The sequence below is a fragment of the Mobula hypostoma genome, chromosome 23, assembly GCF_963921235.1.
Source record: "Mobula hypostoma chromosome 23, sMobHyp1.1, whole genome shotgun sequence".
NCBI classification, from domain to species: Eukaryota; Metazoa; Chordata; class Chondrichthyes; order Myliobatiformes; family Myliobatidae; genus Mobula; species Mobula hypostoma.
In genome coordinates, this window is record NC_086119.1 from 13,701,313 (window position 1) to 13,727,573 (window position 26,261).

The following is a 26,261-nucleotide window of genomic DNA, read 5'->3' on the forward strand; positions in this document are numbered from 1 at the left end:
TACCTTCTCCTTGATAGCAGCAGTGAGAAGAGCTTGGCCTGGGTCCCTGATGATGGATGCTGCTTTCCTGTAACAGCATTTCATGTAGATATGTTCAGTGGTGGCTAGGGCCTTGGCTGTGGTGGACTGGGCTATATCCACTACTTTTTGTGGGATTTTCCATTAAAGGGCATTAGTGTTTTCATACCAGGCTGTGACGCAGCAGTCAATATACTCTCCATTAAATATCGATAGAAATGTGTCAAAATTTTAAAATGTCATGCTGAATCTGCAAACCACTGAGGAAGTAGAGGCATTAACATGCTTTCGTCATAATTACACTTACGTGCTGGGCCCAGGACGGGACCTCCAAAATAATAACACCGAGGAATTTAAAGTTGCTGGCCCTCTCTACCTCTGATCCTCCGATGAGGACTGGCTCATGGACCTCTGATTTCCTCCTCCTGAAGTCAATAATCAGCTTCTTGGTCTAATTCATCACAGTCTTTGTGGTGTCATCAGCAAATGTGAATTTGGCATTGGAGTTGTGCTTAGTCACACAATCATAAGTGTAAAGTGAGTAGAGTATAGGGCTAAGCGCAGAGCCTTGTGCTGATGAGATTGTGGAGGATAAGCTGCACTATGAGGTATTGAGAAAAAGATTTATTGATTAATTTTGAGGGGATGATAGTATTGAATGCTGAGCTGTAGTTGATAAAGAGCATCCTCATGCACGCATCTTTGCTGTCCAGATTTTCCAAGAGCCAGTAGTTCAAAACAACACTATTATAATTGGGAAATGTGGGAATATGTACAACTCAGTTTGGGTTCAGCCCCAAAACTTAAACAATTCAACAAATTTAGATCAGAATTAGCATTCATCACCAGGATTGATAGGTATACTAGCCATCACAATGGATTCAAATCAATCTAGAGAACAAACTGAAACTTTGTATTAGGCTTATTGAAACTTTAGGCTGGAAATTATTAACCTTTGTGTTGATCTTCAGATGAAGTCTTAACAGTGTTAATGCTTTCCATAAAATACTTTGAAGTTGCAATAAAACATAAACAGACATTAAGGCAATGAAAATGGATTTAAAAAAATTATTATCACATCAGATCAGCTACGTTACCAATCCCACACCTGAGTGCAAAAACAATTTATTCTTTCAGAAGTGCATTGCACTTTGTACTGAAGCCTACTGGATAAGAGATCTCAATCACTCCAATAAAATGAAAGCAAATCCAATGGGTATTTTCATAGATGCATCTGTTTGTACATAACCTGTGGTTTCTATTGCTCTACCACCTAAATACAGAGAGTTGAGTTGCAGGAACAGTTTGTAGGATGAAGCTTTGTGGGTTGGAGCATTTATGCATGGCAACATGTGAGCAAGAGATTTCGGTACAGTACATGATTTGAAAAATCATTGACAAACAGAAGTTGACCAGAAAGAGGGTGGTTTCCTTCAACTATAAAATGGTAATGTTAGAGTTATGGGTTCAAGATAACTACCTTTGCTTGCACAAAGTATTAGATGCCAAAATTTGGATGCAATTTTTGTCTATACAAAGAGATACCATCTCTATCAAAGACAACAAACTGCAAATATAAAAAGAAAGAATAATAAACAAGTAATAAATATTGAGAACATGAGATGAGAGTCCTTGAAATTGAGTTCATAGGTTGTAGGAATATTTCAATGAAAGGGCAAGTGAAGTTATCCCTTCTGGTTCAATAGCTGATGGTTGAGGGGCCGGATGCTTTTCATGGGTTCACCTTCCTGAAAGCTGATCACATGTCTGCCTCAGAGATTGAAATCACAGGATCATTGGGGGCTGTGGGAATTTGTGATGGGTCCTTCATGTTTTAATGGTCAAAGTGAGTATAGAAGGCATTGAGCTCACGTGGAAGCAAAGCTCTGTTGTCACCTATATTGCCTGATTTAACTTTGATAGGTGATAGCATTCAAGCCCTGCCACAACTGTCGAGCATCCTAGTTTATTTAAGTATAGTCCAGAATTGCCACTTTGCCCATGAGATGCCCTTTCTGGAAATCATACCTGGACCTCTTGTAACTTTCTTGGTCACCAAATGTGAATACCTCTGATCCGGCCCTCAGCAGATTGCAGATTTCATGGTTCATCCAGGGCAAGACGCTTGACTTTGTAGGGGCACACTCGTCTACAACTGTTTTAATAAAGTCCGTGACAACCATGGTTTTGTCATTCAGATCCACAAATGAGTCCTTGGACTTGACCCAATCCACTGACTCAAAACAATTTTGTAGCCATTCCTCTGCCTCCTGCCACCACCTCTTTGTGGTCCTAATCACTTACCCATTTGGTTAGTCTGACCATTCTTCCCAAGTTTGACCTCTAAAGGAAGAGGCTAGCAGGTGACAGTAAAAAGTAAACCATCACTTGCAAGTTCTTCAGGTTATGTACCTTCCTAACTTGAAAATATCACTTTACTGCAGTTAATAGTAGCTTACCACCACCTTTGAGAGCATTTAAGCATGGGCAATAAATGCTGGCTTTGCTAACAATGCCCATGGGCTATAAATAAGAGCAAATGAATCTTGTTGGGCTTGTTGGAGATGGCTATTATCAGCAAAGGATTGCTAAAATAATTTAAAATTATACTGAGTGCCAAAGTCTTCGATAAAGATCCTCAGTTTGGCCTTCGGAGCAGAGAATGGTCATTGTAACAAGAGTAAAGTGGGACTTTGCCCTAAGAAACTCCCTACAGCAGTATCATGGGCTGAGATGATTGATTTGATAGCAGCTATCTATCCTTATCCATGGTGTGGTAGTGCAGAAGTTTTTCTATCTTCATCTTGTTTCATTAGAACTCTGTGAATTAAAAGGCACAGCTAAGACTTTAATCCTGTAATTTTGCTATTATACTATCCATAATTATACATTACATTGTTCTTATTTACTATAAATGTGGAGTACACACCGTAGCTATCTATTTTTAAATGGTGAAATTAAAATTGCGTAAATATCCAACAAGTTGGGCTGCATCTGTAAGATAAATGTTGACACTTAAGGCTGAAGATCTGTCATTAGAACTGGGAAGGAGAAAACATTGTTAAAGCTGCAAGGAAAGTGGGGTCTGCAAGTGAGGAACTTGAGGATTCAACTGCACGAAGAGGTATTGAAGCCAACATCTTGAAGCTTATCGATTAGTTTTGAGGAGATGATGGTATTGAATGCCGAGCCGTAGTCAATAAAGAGCATCCTGATGTCTTGCGTATTACATAGACATTTGGGACAGAACATCCATGGTCAACCTTGACCAATGGAGTGCCTCCAAAAGAAAACGAAGACAATGTAGAATTTGACAAATGTTGAGCAGGAAAACATGCCTGGCAGGTGAGGCTGGTCATGCCTCTGCTTTCAGGACTATAGTACTGAAGTTGTAGAATCCATTATTGGAGTTCAGGAAGCTATACGTGTCCAGACAACATGAGATAGTTTTCCTCAAGTTTGTGGTCATCCTTGCAGATGATAACACAATGCAGTACACATGTAAAAAGTACATATGAATTATTATCTCACCTGAAAGAGAGAGGTTCCTGGTGGTGAGAAGAGAAAAAGTAAAGGAACAACTATTGCACTGCCCGTGGTTACAAGGGAAAGTGCGGAAAGGTGGGGGGGGGAGGTTGATTGGTGAGAATGGAAAAGTGGACTGAAAAAAAAGCTACAAAATGCTAAAAGTGGAAAAGCAGGGCAGCTGTCTTGTGGAGTTCTTAGAAACATGATGTAAATTGTGAAGAATGAATTGTCTTATGTGAATGCCGGAGGGGTGGAGAATGAAAAGCAAGACATTTATTTATCTGTCCTGGTGAAGTGGGTGTGAACAGAGGTACAGGAAATGGATGAGACGCAGTTGAAGCTTTTCAATTTTTTTCTTAAATGACCTTCACAACTAAATTTTTTATCTAACTTAAGTTTTAGATTTTCAATAATTTTGTCTTTGTTGGCATTCACAGCAGTTCGCTTGGGCAAGCCCTGCAAATAATTAAGAACCCAATCTTCTTCAAGAACTAGGAATTGTAACTCTCTACATTTCATTATTGTACTCAAGTTTTTACTACTTTCTTTAGGATAGAACAACTCAATGAACTATCAGGCTTCATGAATAAAACATTGGGGAATCAGTTAAGATTTTGAGAATCAGGCATTATGCAGAACTAGCCTACAAATGATCCATTTCATTCCCAATGAAGTGTGTTAGCATTGGTATCCAAAGCTTATAAAGTTCACTGTTGATCTGCTTGTCTCTTTTTCAGTCTGGTGCTAACTTGTTTATCAAACATTAAGTGTTGCAACCAAATTGTCTTGCAATTTTGGTGTTCCAGAGCTTTCACATTTTCATGTTATGGTATGGAGTTGATGAGTAGCACCTTTGTTAAAAAAACAACACGCTTCCAACCCCCCATTTCTGAAATGTGCAACCATGGCTTCCATTTTACACCTCTGACCTCTGACACATTAATCATCCAATTGTAGAAAATAAATGCTTGGAGTATCATTGGGTAATTCATGTGCATCTGAAGAACTGTAATATAATTAAGTCTAAAGCAGGGGTTCCCAACCTGGGGTCCACAAACCCCTTATTTAATGGTATTGGTCTATGGCATAAAAAAGGTTGGGAACTCCTGTTCTAAAAGGACGGTACTTCTGATGATGGAGGTCATTTTAGTAATGTACTGAGGTGTTTTGGAGTGGAGTTTCACCCCTTGTTCTGACTTGGATGCAAAAACTACCCAGTTTCTGTCACTTACCTTGAGTTATTGGAGTTGGATTCTTTCTGTTCGTTGATGGATTGCTTGATAAGTAGTATTCACCTGTGTTGTTGCAATCTTCATCTAAGTGACTGTGGTAAGATGAGTGCAACCTCAAAGCCAAGTACGTAGTAAATTTTGTTTGCAATATTGAAGTTGGAGTAAAATTGTACTACTAGGACTATGCGTGGATGATTTCTTTTGTAAATAAAGTTATTTTAGTTGAACTAAAAACAGAACAGTTGTTGTTAATATTGCAATGTGATTCATAAATGCTCATTTATATTTTCAGAAAACCTTTATTGTTATATTTTTCCAATGTAGGTCAGTGACGGATCCTAGAGATGGAAAAAGAGTCGCACTAAAAAAGATGCCCAACGTCTTCCAGAATCTAGTTTCCTGCAAGAGAGTCTTCCGTGAGTTGAAGATGCTCTGCTTCTTCAAACATGATAATGTAAGTAAATTGAAATACCGAATGGGAAAAGGATAGAGACTATCATGCAAACAATTTATTGATTAAATATAACAAAAGCAGAAGGGTGCACTTTGGTAGCAAGTGTCTTGAATGCCCATTCTCCCTTCCTAATAATTTCCTGATATTTATTTGTTATCTAAGACTGTATACTGTGAAGTCTACTAGTGGTTGAAGCACATATACACATAAATGCAATATGGATGCATTTTGAAGGATGCTGAATAGTGGAAGTGTGTGTGTGATATATTTATTAAATAAGTAAATAATTAATACTGAGAATTTGAGTTGTAGAGTCATTGAAAGTGACTCCATAGGTTGTGTATCAGTTCAGAGTTGTGGTGAGTGAAGTTAACCACAATGGTTCAGGAGCCTGATGGTTGAAGGATTAGATTAGATTATGAGGACACTCAGTCCTCGTTTATTGTCATTTAGAAATGCATGCATTAAAAAATGATACAATGTTCTTCCAGAATGATATCAGAAGAAACAGGACAAACCAAGACTAAAACTGACAAAACCACATAATTATAACGTATAGTTACAACAGTGCAAAGCAATACCGTAATTTGATAAAGAGCAGACCATGGGCACGGTAAAAAAAGAGTCTCAAAGTCCCAATAGCCCCATCATCTCACGCAGACGGTAGAAGGGAGAAACTCTCCCTACCATGAACCTCCAAGCGCCGCAAACTTGCCAATGCAGCACCATTGGAAGCACCCAACCGTAGTGGACTCTTGAGTCCGTCCGAAAACTTCGAGCCTCCGACCAGCCCTTCGATACTGAGCACCGAGCACCATCCTCTGCCGAGCGCTTTGACCCTGCCCCAGCCACCGAGCAACAAGCAAAGCCGAGGACTCGGGGCCTCCCCTTCCGGAGATTTTGGACCACGTAGTAGCAGCAGCAGTGAAGCAGGCATTTCAAAAGTTTCACCAGATGTTCCTCCGTGTTCTCACATCCGTCTCCATCAAATCAGGATTGTGCACGGCACCGTACTTGACAAATAACAGACATCACCACCAGAGTGGCCGCTGTGAGCTGCGTCACACCGTCATCTTCATATTAACTGTTCCTGAACCTGGTGGTGAGGGACCTAGGGATCCTGTACCACCTTCCTCATGGCGGCAGGGAGAAGAGAGCATGGCCTGTATGGTGGGGGCTCCTTGATGATCGATGCTGCTTTCTTGTGGCAGTGCTGCTTTGTAGATGTGCTCAATGGGCTTTGTCTGTGATGGACTGGGCTATATCCACCGCTTATTGTTGGCTATTTCATTCTTGGGCTTTGATGTTTTCATACTAGGCTGTGATATAACCAGTCAGGATATTTTCCACTGTGCATCAATAGAAGTTTGTCGTAGTTTTAGATGACATGCCAAATCTAAACAGACTTCTAAGAAAGTAGACGTGCTGTTGTATCTTCTTTGTGGTGACATTTGTGTGTTGGTACAAGAACAGATAATCTGTTATGATAATGCCAAGGAATTTAAAGTAATGAGGTGCTCAAGTGCTATTTAAACAGTTCGATTTTGTCCATAGAGTAATGTCCTAGAGCAGGGGTCCCCAACCTTTTTTGCACCGCGGACTGGTTTAATATTGACAATATTCTTGTGGACTGGCCGACTTGGGGGGGGGGGGGCGGGGCGCCGGGGTGTTTGAGTAGGGTTAAACTTACCTCAACATGTCTTTTACAGTTAGGGTTGCCAATTTTCTCACTCCCAAATAACGGACAAAAGTAGCAGTCAAATCCTGGGACACTTTACCCCAGGAAAGACTACCATGACCATGAAGCCTTGCGCAGGCACCTGTGTGCGCATGCACGTATGCGCCAATTTTTTCCTCCATAAATTGGTTTGGCCTTCATCTTCCCAACTATACTGTACATACATTATTTCTACTTCATATAGGCTGTGTATTTATCATATCATTCCTGCTTTTACTATGTTAGTGTTATTTATTTTCGGTTTTATTTGTTATTTGGTATGATTTGTTAGGTTATTTTTTGGGTCTGGGAACGCTCAAAAATTTTTCCCATATAAATTAATGGTAATTGCTTCTTTGCTTCACGCCATTTCGGCACGGAAGGTTTCATAGGAACACTCTACCTTAGCGGGGGAAATAGGGGACAAGGGTGGTCCTGTATGGGACAAACCAATTTAGCCCAATATACGGGATGGCCTGGCAAATACGGGACAGTTGGCAACCCTATGTTCAAGTTCAACAGTGCGTGACAGGGAATGAGCATAGGTGCAGCTGACTCATATCATTTCCTCGCAGTCCGGTAGCATATGCTTTGTGGCCTGGTGGTTGGGGACCGCTGTCATAGAGCATTACAGCAAATAGGTCATTTGGCCCATCTAACCCATGCCGAGCTATAATTCTGCCTAGTCCCATCTACTTGGAACTTAGCCCTCCTTACCCTTTCTATCCATGTGCTTATCCAACTTCTCAGATGTTGAAAATTAACCACATCCACCACTTCTGCTGGCAGCTCGTTCCACACTCACACCACCCTTTGAGTGAAGGAGTTCCCCACCAGGTTCCCCTTAAGTATTTTTCATCTTTCACTCCGAACCTATGACCTCTAGTTCTAGTCTCTATCAACCTCAGTAGAAAAGGCCTGCTTGCATTTATCCTATCTATACTCTTATAATTTTGTATGTCTCAATCAAGTCTCCCCTCATTCTTCTACACTCCAGGAAATAATGTCCTAACTTTTTCAACCTTTCCCTATAATTCAGATCTTCAAGACCTGGCAACATCCTTGGCCAAGGGCTGATTGATAAGTTCGTGGCCTAAGGTAGAAGGAGTCAATTTTAGAAAACCTAGCACAATTTATTTTTCCTACATTTACACACTTCATCCAGCGGTCGTGAAGCATATGGATCCCTTCTTTGTAGAAGTGGTCCAAAGCAGGGGTGATTGATAAGTTCGTGGCCTATGGTGGAAGGAAATGAAGTATTAACTTCAAATTTTGTGCATTATCACTCAGAGTTAACTGCACGTGCATGTAACAAGAGCATCTTGGACCTCCAGGTGGTCCACAGCGGAGGTGATTGATAAGTTTGTGGCCTAAGGTAGAAGGAGATGAGTTATACAGCTCTCGTTACATGCATGTGCAGTTCAACTCTGAGTGAAAATGCAGAAAGTTTGAAGTTAATAACTCAAAGAAGGGATCCATATGCTCCATGACCGCTGGACTAAATGTGTAAATGTAGGAAAAATAAATGTGCTAAGTTTTCTAAAATTGACTCCTTCTACCTTAGGCTATGAACTTATCAATCACTCCTCATAAATTTTCTTTGCACTCTTTCAATCTAATTGATAAGGTGACCAGAACTGCACACAATACTTCAAATTAGGCCTCACCGACATCTGAAGCAAATTCAACGTAACATTCCAACTCCTGTACTTAATACATTGTTTTATGAAGGTCAATATGCCAAAAGCTCTTTGCGACCCTATCTACATGTGATGTCCCTTTCAAGGAATTATGGATCTGTAGGGGGCAGGACTTTAGCTAATTCGGGCTTCAGCAAGATAAGTGGACTTGTTTTTTCCTTGCATTTCTTGAGGAATAGAGAGCATGTCTGTAGGGTTAGTGCTTTGCTTTGGATGTCAGATGTGGGAGTCCTGGGAATCTTCCTGTCTCCCAGATGGCCACATCTGCGCCAGGTGCACCGAGATGCAACTCCTGAGAGAGCATGTTAGGGATCTGGAGCTGCATCTTGATGACCTACAGCTTATTAGGGAAAGTGAGCAGGAGATAGAGAGGAGCTACAGGGAGTTAGCCACCCCGACGCTGCAGGAGTTAGACAAGTGGGTGACTGTCAGGGAAGGGAAGAGAAGAGCTCGGATAGTACAGAGCACCCTTGTGGTCATCCCCCTCAGCAATCGTTATTTCATTTTGGAAGCTGTTGAGGGGAGTGACCTGACAGGATGACCACAACAATTGGGTCTCTGGCACTGAGCCTGGTTCTGTGGTGCAAAAGGGAGAGAAGATGATGAGGAATGCGGTAGTCATAGGGGATTCCGTAGTGAGGGGAACAGACAGGAAGTTCTGTTAGCCTGATAGAGATACCTGCATCATGTGTTGCCTCCCAGGTGCCGGGTTTATGGGGTGTCTCAGATCGGGTGTAGAGTATTCTGAACGGAGAGGGTGAACAGCCAGAAGTCTTGGTACACATTGGTACCAATGACATTGGTAGAAAAGGGGAGGAGGTCCTGAAGAGAGAATTCAGATAGTTGGTTAGGAAGCTGAAAAGCAGGACCTCCAGGTTAGTAATCTCAGGATTGCTGCCTGTGCCATGTACTAACGAGCACAAGAATGGCATGATAAGGCATATTAATGTGTGGCTGAGCGACTGGTGTAGGGGGCAGGGCTTCGGGTTCCTGGATCATTGGGGCCTCTTCTGGGGGAGGTACGACATGTACAAAAAGGATGGGCTACACCTGAGCCCAAAGGAGTCCAATATCCTAGCAGGCAGATTTAATAGAGCTGTTAGGGAGGATTTAAACTAATTTGGCAGGGAGATGGGAACCAGAGTGATAGGTGGAAACAGAAATAAATCAAAGATAGCACACAACAGAGATGATAGAAAGAACAGGCAGATGAGGCGTAATCACAGCCAGTGGGATGATTTGCAGGGCAATAGAGGCATGGTGCAGTTAAAACAGAAAGCAACAAATAATGGTGAGAAAGTGTTATATTTGAATGCACGCAGCAGAAGAAATTAAAATGGATAATATTGAATTTAGCTACAGATTGGCAAGTATGTCATTGTGTCCATCTCTAAACCTTGGCTAAAGGATGGCTGCCATTGGGAGCTGAACATCCGAGGATATACGGTGTATCGGAAAGATAGTAGGCAGGGGGAGGGTGGTATGGCCCTATGTATAAGAAAGAATATTAAATCATTAGAAAGGGATGACGTAGGATCAGAAGGTGTAGCGTTTCTATGGGTTCAGTTAAGAAATGGCAAGGGTAAAAGGACCCTAATGGCAGTTGTACATAAGCCTCCAAACAGCAGCTGGGATGTGGATTACAAATTACAGCAGGGGCTAGAAAAGCCATATCAGAAGGGCAATGTCATGATAATCGTTGGGGATTTTAACATGAAAGTGGATTGAGAAAACTAGGCTAGTACTGGACTTCAAGAAAGAGAATTTGTAGAATGTCTAAGGGATGGCTTTTTAGAACATATTGTTGTTGAGCCCATTAGGGGATCGGCTGTGCTGGATTGGGTGTTGTGCAATTATCCAGAGGTGATAAGAGAGCTTAAGGTAAAGGAACCCTTATGAACAGTGATCACAATATGATCAAGTTCACTTTGAAATTTGAGAAGGAGAAACTAAATTCCAATGTGTCAGTATTTCAGTGGAATAAAGGAAATTACAATGGCATGAGAGGGGAACTAGCCAAAGTTGACTGGAAGGGGACACTAGCAGGAAGGACAGCAGAGCAGCAATGGCTGGAGTTCCTGCGAAAAATGAAGGAAGTGCAAGACAGATGTATTCCAAATAAGAAATTTTCGAATGGAAGAAAGACACTACTGTGGCTGACAAGTGAAGTCAGAGCCAAAGTAAAAGCAAAAGAGAGGGCATACAAGGAACCCAAAGCTAGTGGGAACATAGAGGATTGGGAAGCTTTTAAAAACTTGCAGAAGGAAACTAAGAAGGTCATTAGGATGGAAAAGATAAATTATGAAAGGAAGCTGGCAACCAATATCAAAGATACTAAGAGCTTTTTTTTTAAGTATATAAAGGGTAAAAGAGAGTTGAGGGTAGATATAGGACCAATACAATATGATGCTGGAGATATTGTAATGAGAAACGCAGAGATGGCAGAGGAACTGAATGCATATTTTGCATCAGTATTCACAGTGGAAGACATCTGCAGTATATCGGACATTCAAGAGTGTCAGGGAAGTGAAGTAGGTGCAGTGAAAAGTATGTCTGAGAAGGTTCCCTAGAAAGCTTAATGGTCTGAGGGTGGATAAATCTCCTGGACCTGATGGAATGCACCCTCGGGTTCTGAAGGAAATAGCTGGAGAGATTGTGGAGGCATTAACCATCTTTCAAGAATCAATAGGTTCTGGCATTGCACCGGATGACTGGAAAATTTAAATGTTACTCCACTATTTAAGAAGGGTGGGAGGCAGCAGAAAGGAAACTATAGACCTGTTAGCGTGACATCAGTGGTTGGGAAGTTGTTGGAATTGATTGTTAGGGATGAGATTACAGAGTACCTGGAGGCACATGACAAGGTAAGCCAAAGCCAGCATGGTTTCCTAAAAGGAAAATCCTGCCTGGCTAACCTACTGCAATTTTTTGAGGAAATTACAAGCAGGGTAGAAAAAGGAGATGTAGTAGACATGGTGTACTTGGATTTTCAGAAGGCCTTTGACAAGGTGCCGCACATGAGGCTGCTCAGCAAGATAAGAGCCCATGGAATTACAGGTAAGTTGCTAGCATGGGTAGGGCATTGGCTGATCAACAGAAAACAGAGAGTGGGAATGAAGGGATCCTATTCTGGCTGGCTACCGGTTACCAGTGGAGCTCCACAGGGGTCAGTGTTGGGACTGCTGTTTTTTACGATGTATGTCAATGATTTAGGCTATGAGATTAATGGATTTGTGGCTAAATTTGCTGATGATACAAAGATAGGTGGAGGAGCAGGTAGTGTTGAGGAAACAGAGAACCTGCAGAGAGACTTAGATAGTTTAGGGGAATGAGCAAAGAAGTGGCAAATGAAATACAATGTTGTAAAGTGTCAAGCACTTTAGTGGAAGAAGTAAACGGGCAGACTATTATTTAGATGGGGAGAGAATTTAAAATGCAGAGATGCAAAGGGACTTGGGAGTCATTGTGCAGGGTACACTAAAGGTTAACCTCCAGGTTGAGTCGGTGGTGCAGAAGGTGAATGCAATGTTGGCATTCATTTCTAGAGGCATAGAATATAAGAGCAGGGATGTGATGTTGAGGCTTTATAAAGCACTTGTGAGACTACACGGAGTGTTGTGTGCAGTTTCGGGCTCCTTATTTTAGAAAGGATATACTGACATTGGAAAGGGTTCAGAGAAGATTCACGAAAATTATTCCAGGAAGTGAGAGGTTTACCGTATGAGGAATGTCTGGCAGCTCTTGGGCTATATTCCCTGGAGTTCAGGAGAATGAGGGGAGATCTCATTGAAACATTTCAAATGTTAAAAGGCCTGAACAGATTAGATATGGCAAAGTTATTTCCCATGGTAGTGGAGTCTAGGATAAGAGGACATGACTTCAAGATTGAAGGATGTCCACTTAGAACAGAGATGCTGAGAAATTGCTTTAGTCAGAGGGTGGTAAATCTGTGGAATTTGTTGCCATGAGTGACTGTGGAGGCTAAGTCATTGGGTGCATTTAAGGCAGAGATAGATAGGTTTTTGATTAGCCAGGACATCAAAGGGTATGAGGAGAAGACAGGGGAGTGGGGATGACTGGAAGAATTGGATCAGCCCACGGTTGAATGGCAGAGCAGATTCACGGGGCTGAATGGCCTACTTCTGCTCCTGTGTCTTAAAGTCTTATGGTATTCCTGGATTCCTCAGTTCTAATGCACTCCCAATGCCCTACCATTCACTAAGTCCTATCCTGGTTTGGCATTCCAAAGTGCAATAATGCAAATGCACTTTGCAACTAAATAGCCTTTGAGCTGTTTAATAATATTTGAAAATATGTTATCAGTGCCAGACTAAACGCTGCTGTCTAAATACTGTTGAATTGGGGTGTTGGCCATTTTCAACTTGGTTATTTTGGTTTTGTCTTTTTGGAAAAATGGATAATCATTGACTTTGAGGATGGATTAGGTGTCAGCTAATAGCAATACAGATGTGAATTAAATCAATTTCATACATTGACTCAGTCTGTTACTTTCTCCTTCAATTCACAATTTGCTGTATCTGCTAGTATTTACATGATTATTTACCTAGTGTGTGATGGATATTCATTGTCCAGAGCCAGGGGGCTGTTTTTGCCATGCTCAGCTTTCTAAACAGATTATGGATAAATTAAACTTCTGACCAATGTTCTTTGTTTAGCTTGATGTAAACATGGGTCAGTCTTCAGTTCCTAATGTAACTGGGAAGCAATGTTTGCAAATGAATAGCATTGTCTATACAGCGCGAGGTTAACTGCTCAGTTATGTTAAATGGGGCATTAATCAAATTTGACCACACTAGCTAAGGAAGCTTCCAGACCAGATTGATACTATCGCTTAGCACATCAAATAGCTGATTTATTAATAGGTAGGAGGCATGTGTGTTCAGAGTCAGCTTCACAGCATCAGTTGTGGGTGTTTGGGATATCTGTGCCCAGAAACTTGTAGACCACCTATGTGAGAAGGTATCTGAAAGAATATCAATGTGAAGTTATCCAAGTGGCAGAAAAACAGTATAAATGTAAAAAACAGTTTGGCTATTAGGAATGGTTAAGAACATCAAGAAGCATGACAGAAAGATGGTGAAATTGAATAAGATGGAAATCTTGAGTTTTAAATGTTTTAAGAATTTTCTTGAAATTTAGACATTATCACTTCAAATGAATTGTGTGTAAGTTACTTTGTAAGTAAGTACAGTCGATGTCTCGGGCCGAGACCCTTCGTCAGGATTTGGTTTTTTTTGAGGTGATAGTTTCCCATTTTTCTTATAGGACTGGAAAATGAAACTTGAATGTCTTTGTGTAGGATTTGAACTTTTATTTAGAAAGAAGAGATTAGCAGTTCATTTGTAGCAGCTGTCAGTGTATCCCACAAACCTACCTGACATATAGTGCAGTGGATGGGGACATGACATTACACAGAACTACTTAACACACAATCTTATTTATTGCTTTCCAATGCACTGGAGCCTCTTTACCTACATCAAGAAAAAAATTGTGGTATTAGCAGTAAGTGTCAGACATTTGCATGCCTGGATCATTGTGAATGTTAAACAATGCTACTGTAAGTAAGGTCCACTCAATTACGATAAAGAAGTCTATTAAGCAGATATTTTTGAATGTACAAACATTCTTTCTGAATTTTTAATCAAATGACTTTGATTATTTAGGGTACATACGTCCATGAAAATGCATTGTATGAAAATACCAGTCAGTTGCCTCAAATGGCAGAAGGGGAGACCTGATGGAAACTTATAAAACTGAGGTGCAGAAAGAGTAAACGGCCAGTATCTTGGGGTTGAAATGATTAATACTAGAACGCTTGCACTTAAGATGGTTGGGGGGGGGAGGGCTTGGTGCTCAAAGGCGATGTGTACAGCATGTTTATTTTTTACACATGGTTGGTGCCTGGAATGTGCTGTTGAGTCGGTAGTGGAGACAGGTTTGATAGCACTGAATAAGATCGTGGGGGGCTCGGACGCAGAGGTTGCTTCGGAGCCAACCTCAGGTGTTATTGTCTTTTAAATGTCTTTTTTATGATTGCAAGACACTTGCCGGACATTAAGTACTTAAAGTACTGTAGGTCTACTCTATCAGCGAGTTGCACGTTAATAGAGGAGCTGGACTTGGTGCGGACTGTGCTGCTGCCTGCTACAGAAAGTTGTTGAAGCCAGTATGTAAAGGCAGCATGCAGTCTAACAGTGAGTGATAACCTTGAAGGTTTTTCTTGTGATCACAAGACCCTGTTGGACATTGGTAATGTAGAATTCTGCGCTAGTTTATTGGCGAGACTGGTGGGGAAGCCGAGTGACCTCTGTAGCACGGACCTGGCCTTGTGCCGTGATGTCACCTGTTGCAGCCGCCCAGAAGATGTGGCACCAGAGGCGGTGTTACACGGCATCCATGCTGAATTGAGGGCTGGACTCCTGTGTTTGCTTGGTGAAAGACGAGCTGAATTGCATTCGTCTGCGCACTACTGCAGGCTTGTAACTGCTTCCATCATCCATGGACTCAAGAGACTTGGCCTGTATTTTTTTAATGTGACTATATGTTTACTGATATCTTGTATGTCTTATATATGCTTTGTGCTGTGAACGACTGTTGGAATTGCCTATTGCACCTTGGCCCCAGAGTACCATATGAAGAGAGAAGGGATTAGGTGTTATAGCTTAATTAGTTCTGCACAGCAGCCTGGACCGAAGGGCCTGTTCCTTTGCTATTCTGTTATTCTGATATATGTTCAAATGCATTTCACCCAGCTTTAATTTACCAAAGTTTATGACAAAATGCTTTCCAGTAATAAAACTGTGTACATTGAGGATCATGTGGAAATCCGACAAAGTAGCTTTAGTTTCTTAGATGTTGAGAAATGTAGCATTTTCTATTCATTTTGGCAGTTATTTGGCTTCAAGCAATAGTATGCACCTACATGTTTTTCAGTAAATATCAAATTAATATAATTTACAATTACAATTAGGTGTAAGGAAAATAATTTCATTAAACTGAAAAGTAAACTTGAATTTTGGGGAAATACATAAACCATCAAATCTTATATCAGTGTTATCCAATGTCCTGAAAATGTCCACTAGTCTTATGCATGTATTGGTTGCATAAGTGATTTGATGCTTCTCTGGTGTGTCTTTGTTCTTAAGGTACTGTTGAGTTCCCACCCAGCCATTAATGTTTTTATTTGATTTCCGTTTAGAGCAGTGGTCCCCAACCACCAGGCCGCAAAGCATGCGAGGAAGCGATATGATTTCGCGATATAAAATGATATGAGTCAGCTGCACCTTTCCTTATTCCCTGTCATGCAGTGTTAAACTTGAACACCCCCCACCCCCGTCGGCTGGTCTGCAAGAATATTATCAATATTAAACTGGTCCGCGAGAATATTGTCAATATTAAACCGGTCCACGGTGCAAAAAAGGTTGGGGACACCTGATTTAGAGTTTATCAAATAGTTTTATCAAAGCTGTTGTGGGATCACTTTCATTTTTGGTAGGATGAAAGTTCCATTAATATTCATAGAAGCTTCTGGAATAATTTGAAGCAGGTGTATAATTTATTTTGGAAGTGTTGTCTTGTCTATTTGAAAGTTTGCCACTGTTTTTGCCACAGTTACTGGAGCAAGTGTTTTGGATATGCAGTAAGTTGTCAATGACCAGCTCTTGTGTTTTGCTGACATTGAGGGAAAGGTTAAGTCATGGTACCAAGCCGCTAGATTCTCTAACTCTTGCCTATCCTTATTTGGAAATTCTGTCCACTACAGTGACGACATCAGCAAACTTGTATGAAGTTAGAACAGAATCTGGCCACATGGTCTGGAGTGTTTTGTCTGATCGCTTAGAGACTATGGAAGCATCAAGAGCGGTATAATAAAAATATGGGACCAAATCTCTGTTTTCAGATGAGAAATAGGATGCCAAACAATAATCCTTGCTGTGTACAAGAGGAATAATGAGGACGAGAAAAAATGGCATTGAGTATTCTCTGACTATGATTGATTTGATAGTTTTGGCAGATTTGATCCTTCACAGGTTCACAACAGCATTGAAGAGTACTTGTTCTACAGCGAAGGTTAAAAGTCATAGTTAAGTTTGTCATGTGTACAAGTACAGTACATATATCCACAAGTGCAGTGATAAACTTGCTGCAGCAGCATTTTATGACTGAATTACATACTTGAATCATTGGTACTTAAATTTCTCTAATTCAGTATGAGAACTTGAATATTTAAAGAGATTTTTGGCAGACTGACTAAATGCCAAATGCTATCTAACCAGTCTGGAGGTCATTACTCTGCCCATGGATTGAACATGTGGATGAAGATTTTACTAAGTATTATGCCATTGTACTCTGCATGAACATAAACTAAACTTGTTTTATATTAAGTTTTGGTTTTGATACTGAAGCTTGAAGAGTTCAAGCTGTTTTGACATTATTGAGTAATCTGCGTTATATCAAGGGTTATAAACCATAGACCTCTAAATTTGATGCAACTAAAGGTCATTTAAAGCTGTATTTGGCTTTTAATTGGACCTGTGTAATGTAATATGAACACTAATTCTCTATTCTGTTCTGTTTCAGGTGCTCTCTGCACTTGATATACTCCAACCTCCACACATTGACTACTTTGAAGAAATGTATCCTGCCAGTCAAGTTTAATAATTCTGTCATATTAAATGTCTTATGGATTCTTTGTGGAAAATCTAGTTAACGTTTTGTTAGAATTTCTTTTGAGTCATGATGCAGAGAAAATGCATGTCCATTAATCATGATGATGTTGCCACATTCCTATAAACAACTTTAAAACAATCTGCCATACTGACAAAACAAGCAAGCATCTAATCACATTTGTCAGAAATATGCCATGAAATAGTTAAATTCAGCAAAATAAAACAATGGCTACCCAAAATTTGATCTTTAGAGTAAATTGTAGTGACATGGGAAAAAGCATTTAATAATGGAGAAAATAAGGTGGATAATGTTCACATATCATCTAGTTTGTCATGGAAGTTACAATGACAGTACATTTTAAACTGTTAAAGCTCCTGTAAGAGCCTGTACTTAAGAGTGATACAGAGATGTTCATTCGGACCAAAGTCCCACCTGTGCTTTGTGATGACCAAAAATGTATGAAATATGTGTCCATTCTTATTAATCTTAACTACTATATATAATTAAACACTGATATCAATGTTATTTAAAGCAAGTTAAAATTGACATAAACTAATAGAAATTCAGCAAGATTAAGTTAGAATGTGAGTGTCAATGGCAAAAGAAATAGCTTGGGTCTGGAAATACACAACTTTTAATTCGTTAACATTCTTGTCAGTCTTGAATGTCATTCAAAGCTAGATGATTTTTTTCTCTCTGTAACCAAATAAAATGCATTTAAATGAACTTAGTGAATACTTTAGTAAGTCTGGCAAGGGTCTGTCTCTTTAATTGGATTATTCAGCAAAGTTGAGAGAATTTTTGAGAAAGTTGAGAGGGTGGTGAATCTCATGTTCTTCTTTGCCAGGGGCATGTATGGAGACTGTCACTAAGTATATTCGCCATTGCTTAAACTAAAGTATACTGGGTTCGTGCAGGGAATCTGCAGAGGCCAGAATCAGCCATATCTTGTTGAACAATGGTAGGGCCAAATGGCTAACATCCCCTTCTAGTGTCTACTTAAGTGCTTGTCTAAATGTCTCTTCAACAAATGTTTCTCCATCACCACCCCTTGCAGCAAATTCCAGACATCAGCCATTGTTTATTTTTTGAAGAAAAAAAGTCAATTCTTCTCCATGTTCTTTTTGCTTAAACGTATCCCCTCTTGTTTTAGATATCCCTACTGTGTATGTGGATGATGAACAGCTCAGCCGCTCAGATTCCTTTCTTCCAAAGAAAACTGAGCCAGTGCAAACTATCCCTATAACCCAAGTCCTCCAAGCCAGACTTTTAAGACTTGAGAATAGGCGTCAACTCTTTCAAATCTATATACAGTAATTTTCATACAAGCAAAGGTCCCAGGGCCATTCCCTGAACTAATACCACCCATCACAAGACTTCTAATCTGCAAAGTATCCTTCTACCACTTTCCTCTGCCTATCACCAAGCCAGTTTGGGATCCAATTAGCCAGCTCTACTTGGACCTAATGTGCCTTAATGTGCCCAGGATCAGCCTACCATGTGGAACTTTTCCACAAATCTATATATATGACTTATTAAAGTCCATATCAGCATCATCTACTGTGCTGCCTTTCAATTTTAATTAACTGCTGTTTTTTTTATTAGAAAGCTAAAGTTTCCCATGCACAAAGCTATGCTGACTATCCCTTACTACAGTCCTTGCCTCTCTTTTTAGGACTTTGTCTCAATTTCCCTTGCACAAATGTAAGGCTCATTGTCATGTAGTTACTTGCTTATCCTTGCTCTTGAGTAAAAGCTACTTTCAATTCTTCTGGTGCTCCATGTGTGCCTAAATGAAATACAAACAATCTGACAGGGTTCCAGCTAACTCCTGCCTTGCTTTTCATAGCAAATTAGATTGATTTCATCCAGGCCAGGGTATTTATAAACCATTATACATCCATTATGTCTAATACCTCATCCTTGATGCTGCCTTACAGATTATCCACACACCCTTCATTGAACCAGATGTCTTCTGTTTTGAATTTGAGGCATTTAGTGGCAGTCACTTAACCAAAATGTGCATCAAAAGGGTGTTTTGTGCCCCATGGATGTTTTATTTGAAACCAGCTAGTATCTGATATTCCCAGTGCTGGAAATCCTCTGCTGCATTTTTTTTTTTATTTTCCTGAAATTCTTCTATTCCTTACCACTCCTGCCACATTTGTGCAAGGTGTTATTATTTCTGTGCTCAATTCATTTCCACTTTCAGTTTCAAGAATAATGCACAAATGTTCCAATTAACTAAATATTTCTCATGATACACCTAAAATTTGTTTGATAGAACTAAAGCAAATTCCTTTTTTTTGCAGGTATTAAGTATGAATTTTCAACTGTAGTTCAGATCAGGAATGTATGAAAATATACCCGATTGGCCACCCTCTTTCAAGCTTTCAAAATTACTTGTGGACTGAGTCGTATGAAAACTTTTTCAACAAATATGGCATTCAAGTACAGTAAATAGTCCAAGATTAAGTTTTGCAATGTGTTTTAATAGATATTTTTATTAAGTTTTGCATTGTTATAGAAATATTCAAAAGATAATTAAAGCTAGTTGAGAAATGTCTGAAATGGGCAGAACATTTGTGTTTTGGAATAGGAATGTCTTTAGTATTAAGACTGTGCTCGTGATGTGCTTTCCCTAGGAAATTCTAGATTAAACAGCTACACAAGGTTGTATTTGTGATGGCCACAGGTTTGATATTTTTTCGAATTTCATATGCCACTGTAAATAATATGGTAAAATTACCTCAAATTTATTAAATTACTTAAGCAGTTTTAACAGAATAAAAGCAATATCTTCAAAACAAGTACATTTGTAAATTTCTGAAATTCTAGATGAATAATATTTGGAAAAGAAATCTATCAGACCTCTATGGTAATAGACTTTTAGTTAAAATTTTCATAACCTTCAAATGTTTCAATTGCTTAACTGCATCTACAGTTAGTTAAGTATTGATGAATTGATGGTCTTAAGAGGTTACTTAAATGGGCGGAACATGCAGGTCTTGGTATTCCACCAGTTGAATTGATATTGCTGGAAATTATAAATTGGTAAGGGAGTTTCTCAAATGCAATGCCCAGTAGTTAAGTAAATCTTTTAATTGTACTTGTCCTTGAAAACTAGACATTAAAAACTCAATAAATTATTACAAGATAACATTATTTGAACCTATAAATTTGGTGTGATGGAGGAGAGATGTTCTTAATCCTTGCAAGCTTTTAAATGTATTTTAACTCTAGATTGGAGGAATCTCTACTTTTGTCTTCCCTCCTCTGTTCTTTTCATATCTTGCATCTGACCTTTTAACAAGAGGCAGCTCTGTGCTTCTAGCAATGTCAGGTACTGCTCCTTGGTTTTATTCCCCTACAGGGGTAGTGAGCTTAATTTGATGTCAAAGTGGATGGCAAGCAAAAACTGCATTTATATTCAAATAGAATTAAAAATGGATCAAATTTTATTTATAAAATTAATGTGATTAAATTAGCTTAAAGGCTGAGGAAGTTATTTTTACAGGAATTAAAACAGGATAGTGTAGACAGTTGTCATAGGTTACAGTGGGATATTAATGGGATGCAGAGCATGTTGAGAAGTGGCAGAAGGGGTTCAATCCAAAGAAGTGTGAAATTATAAGGTGAAGTGAAAGGTTGAACTTGAAGGCAGAGTACAAGGTTAATGGCAGGATTCTTATCAGTGTGGAGGAACAGAGAGATCTTGGGGTCCACATCCATAGATTCCTCAAAGTTGCTATGCAAGTTGATAAAGGGTAATTGAGGAGGAGTATGGTGTGTTATCTTTTGTTAGTCGGTGGGTTGAGTTTAAAAACTGCAAGGTAATGTTACAAACAAGAGAAGATCTGCGGATGCTGGAAATCCAAGCAACACATACAAAATGCTGGAGGAACTCAGCAGGCCAGGCAGCATCTATGAAAAAAAGTATAGTGGACGTTTTGGGCTGAATCCTTTCAGCAGGACTGGAGAAAGGAAGATGGATGAGTAGATTTAAAAGCTGGGAGGAGGGAGAAACGCAAGGTGATGTGGTAATGTTACAGCTCTTTTTTTTAAGTACTCTGGTTAGACCACATTTCGACAATTGTGTTCAGTTCTGGACACCTCATTATAGGAAGGATGTGGAAGCTTGCGAGAGGGTGCAGAGGAGATTTACCAGACTGCTGCTGGATTAAGGAGCATGCCTTGTGAGAAAAGATTTAGCGCACTAGGGGATTTCTCTTTGGAGCGAGGGAAATTGAGAGGTGGCTTGTTGGAGGTGGACAAGATGATAAGAAGCTTGGAGTACACATCCAACTCCTTTTCCCAGTGTAAAAATAGTTAATACAAGATGACATAATTTTAAGGTGACTGGAAGAAAACGGAGATGTCGGGAATTTTTTTTTTAAACAGTAGTAGTGCATGGAGCACTGCTAGGGGTGTAGTAGAAGCAGATACATTAAGGACATTTAAGATACTCTTAGACCTAAATTTTTTCTTTCATCCATGTGTCCATCTATCTACGTAGGAGGAAAGAGTTAGATTGCTCTTGGAGTAGGTAAAAAGGTCAACACAACACTGTGGGCCGAAGGGCCAGTACTGTGCTGTAGTGTTCAATGTAAGTTCACAATCTTAACCTGCATATCTTGTCTTCAGATTACTTCTGCTCCCACTATTCAGTCACAATGCACAATGCTGATATTTGTAACAATCCTAACTGATTTATTTTACTGTCTTCCATGCTTGCTATCAATGGCCTTTAAAAATACATTTCTTTCACAATAGCTTTGGTATCTCTATGTTCCTTTTATTTTGCCTTACCCTGTAAATTTGGCAATTCTTTACTCGGTGTTATCTACATTACTTGTAAGCAATGAAACAAAATTAAGTTACAGATCTGAACAAAGAAATTCTACAAATGGCTTGGTTCATAGAACAGTACAACACAGGAACAGGCCCTTTGACCCATGATATCTGTGACAACACTATGCTGAATTAAACTGTTCCTTCTGCCTTTATATGATCCAAATCCCTCTATTTCCTTTGTATTCTTGTGTATGTAACAGCCTCTTTAATGACATTATTGTATCTGCTTTCACTACTCTTGGCAGCCTGTTCCAGGCACCTCTTTGGTACAGTCCTTTAAACATACGTTCTCTCATCTTTAATATAATGTCATCTAGTACTTGACATTTCTATCCTGTGAAACATTCTTTCTACCCTATCTTTGCCTCTTATAATTTTATAAATTTCACTTAGGTTTTCCCTCTGCCTCTGACACTACAGAAATTATCCTAAATTTATCTGCTTGTAGCCCACACCCACTAGTTCAAGTGGCATGCCTTCACATCCTTCCTTTAATGGAGTGAACTGAGTGGTTCATTCTCTCCATCTCAGAGATTTTACAAAGATTGCTTTGAATTACTGCATTTGTTTAAAAAAAATAAGGTTACTGCTAAGGTCATACAAAAGGCAGCTCTGACTGTGCAGCTCTTTAAGACTTGAGTAAGTGCTTTAGAATAAATATATTTCCTTGTTAACAGTGGCTCATTGCTTGTTTTAAATGAGAACTTTAACAGCTATCCAATGCAGAACTTGTGTAGGACAGGATCCTTTGTTTTTTTTTAAGAGAAAGGTAATGGTATTATCTTCATAGAGAATTACAGCATAAACAGGCCGTTCGGCCCAAAAACCATTGAAACTGCCTATTCTCAAGGACCTGCACTGGGACCACAGTCCTCCATATCCCTACTATCCTGTACCTAACCGGACTTCTCTTGAACATTGAAATCAAGCTCACATGGATCACTTGTCCTTGCAGCTCATTCCCCATTCTCACGAAGCTGACGAAGAAGTTTCCCCTCATGTTCTCCTTACCCTTTTCACCTTTCACCCTTAAACCATGTCCTCTGGTTGTAGTCTCATCCAACCTCAGTGGAAAAAGCCTACTTGCATTTACCCTAACCATACACCTCATAAATTTGTATATCTCTATCAAATCTCTCAATCTTCTATGTTCTAAAGAATACAGTCCTAACCTATTCAATCTTTCTTTGTAACTCGGGTCCTCCAGCCCCAGCAAAATCCTTTTAAAGTTTCTCTGCACAATTTCAACTATGTTTACATCTTTCCTGTAGGTAGGTGACCAAAAGTGCACACAGTACTCCAAATTAGGCCTCACCAATGTCTTGTACAACTTCAACATGACATCTCATCTTCTGTATGCAATACATTGATTTATGAAGGCTAACATGCCAGAAGATTTCTTTATGGCCCTATCTACCTGTGACGCCACTTTCAACAAATTACGATCCCTTTGTTCTACCACACTCCCCAGTGCCCTACCCTGGTTGGTCTGACCGAAGTGCAAAATCTGGCACTTGTCTACTTTTATAATGCCATTATTTATTTGCCAGTTCAGTGATGCCCAAAAGAGATGGCATTTTGTTGCCCAAACAACCCTCTCAAATGAGAACTATTCGATACCCAAGTACTTGTTTATATTTGTAAGGTCTAGTTATATAACATAATAATCTGACTAATCTATTTTTAATTTGATATGCAATTATTAAATCTGCAAAACTCGAGTTAATTACTTAATGAAAAAATTCAGTTGATACTTTTTCTGTTAGTGAAGACTTTCAATGTTTTTTCCACTGGTTGAGATTGAGTTGAGGATCACTTATCTAGAGCAAAAAAAAGGAAGTATTTGTGTTGTGAAATATTCATTGATGTTAGATTTTTAAGCTTTATGCTTATGGTTTTGAAATGTAAGTTATTCAATTTCCAAAATAATGTAGGAAGAAATTTTCTCCCTTGGTTTGGAGTATTGAAAGCTATTGAAGCTGGGACTAGTTGTTTTTGTTAAACTACAGAAGCATTTAAAACAAAAAGAATGGCACCTTATCAGACACCATCTGTTCAAGCTTGGTGAATGAAAATACAGGGATATTGGAAGCATAGGTAAACAGTGGCTCTATTCCAAACTCCAACCCCTCAAATAAATTAACTCGAGACAGATACGCTGTTCAAATTAATGGCACCTTTGAGCTCACATTAAGTTTGTTAATATGTAGCAGTTTTGTATTTGAATCAAGAGCAGTGCAGATCTGAATCTGAGGTGTTTTTCAATTCTTATTTAAGTGGTCTTTGTTGTTGAAACAGTTGAGTCATCAGGGATTACAAATTTCTGGGGTTTGCAGTGTTTAATTCAATATCTAATTGAAATGAGTGACTTCAAAGAAACCTAGATGAATGATATGGAGCAAATTGAAATAGAGCCCAATTTCATATCGGTATAGCTTGGAAGGATTCCTACTTGTTCAAACATGCAACATGCTGCTAATGTACGTTTGTAGAACAGATGTGAACATGTGCAAGTGGACTGCTAAACATAAATGCTAGCCTCTTAATCAAATTAATTCAGAATTCCATAGTTGCCTATTTCTATTTATTATGGTTAACAACTTTGTTTGAAAGACTAAAAGTATACTTACTATTTTAATCAAAAATGGGCTAAACATTAAATCCTTACAGAACTATGGTTAGGACATTACTGATGCTCCCTTTCAAATCTAATGGTCTGCTTTAACATGCTAGATAATTTGTTTCTTGAATACGTATATTTTTCATATTTTTTACTTACTAGGGTGAAAAACTGCAGCAGAGATGAGAATTTTCTCTTGGGGTAGTTGCCCATTCACAATGTAACAGGGTATGTTTACTTCGACATATCTTTAAAATGTAGGTAACGTGTGGGAAAATATGACAGTGATAATCTTAAAGGATCTTGGCCCATCCATATCTTGGATTTATAGTATTTCCAATCATTTTTTTTTATTTAAATTGGTTTTGTTTAAATTCTAATGTTCAAGACTGATACTGTCTGAAACTTCTGTTGATATACAGGCAAATCAAATCTATTACATTTTATAAATCCAAGAGATTCTGCTGGAAATCCAGAGCAACACATACAAAATGCTGGAGGAACTCAGCAGGTCAGGCAGCCTCTATGAAAATAAATAAACAGTCAATGTTTGGGCCAAGTCTCTTCATCAGGACTGGAAAGGACGGGGGAAGAGCCAGAATAAAAATGGGGGTGGGAGGAGGACAAGCTAGAAAATGATAGGTGAAGCCAGGTGGATCGGAAAAATAAAGGGCTAGAGAAGAGGGAATATGATAGAGAGTGGATCATGGGAGAAAGGGAAGGAGGGTGAAGAGAAGAGACCATAAGAAATAGCAGCAGAATTAGGCCATTTGGCCTATTGTCTGCTCCGCCATTTCATCATGGCTGATCCACTTTCTCAGCCCCACTCTCCTGTCTTCTCCCCGTATTCCTTCATGCCCTGACTAATCAACCTCCTACCTAAAATATCCCCAATGACTTGGCCTCCGTAGCCACCTATGGCAACAAATTCCACAGATTCACCACTCCTCTCTGTTCTAAAAGAACTCCCCTCTATTCTGAGGCTGTGTACTCTGGTCTTAGATTCCCCCACCAGAGGAAACATCCTCTCCACATCCACTGTATCAAGGCCTTTCAACATTCGATAGGTTTCAATGTTGCCCCTCCTTCTTCTGACTCCCAGTGAGTAGAGGCCCAGAGCCATCAAGCTCCTTGTATGGCAAGATGTTCAATCCTGGAATCATTTTTGTAGACCTGCTTTGAACCCTCTCCTTCCTTAGATAAGAGGCCCGAAACTGCTCACAATATTCCCCAAGCGAGGCCTCACCAGTGCTTTATATCCTTGCTTTTATATTCTAGTCTTCTGGAAATGAATGTTATCATTACATTTGCCTTCCTCAACACTGACTCAACCTGCAGGTTAACCTCGGGAGTTCTGCACGAGGACTCCCAAATCCCTTTGCCACTTCTTTGCCCATTCACCCAAGTCCTTCTCTCCTACTTCCTTGAAACTACCACCTATCTTCAT

General features: G+C 39.6%; 1 protein-coding gene across 4 annotated transcripts in view; it reads left to right on the forward strand.

Annotated features, from left to right (window-relative positions):
• Positions 1-26,261, forward strand: part of nlk2 (nemo-like kinase, type 2) — a 172,694-nt gene that overhangs the window by 62,798 nt on the left and 83,635 nt on the right. For all 4 annotated transcript variants that reach the window (XR_010015909.1, XM_063031660.1, XM_063031662.1 and 1 more), the window contains exons 2-3: positions 5,103-5,232; positions 17,251-17,306. Coding sequence is in view for 3 of the 4 variants with exons in the window: in XM_063031660.1 (XP_062887730.1) it covers positions 5,103-5,232; positions 17,251-17,306 (186 nt within the window). In the remaining variant the exon portion in view is untranslated. The remainder of the gene's footprint in view (positions 1-5,102; positions 5,233-17,250; positions 17,307-26,261) is intronic.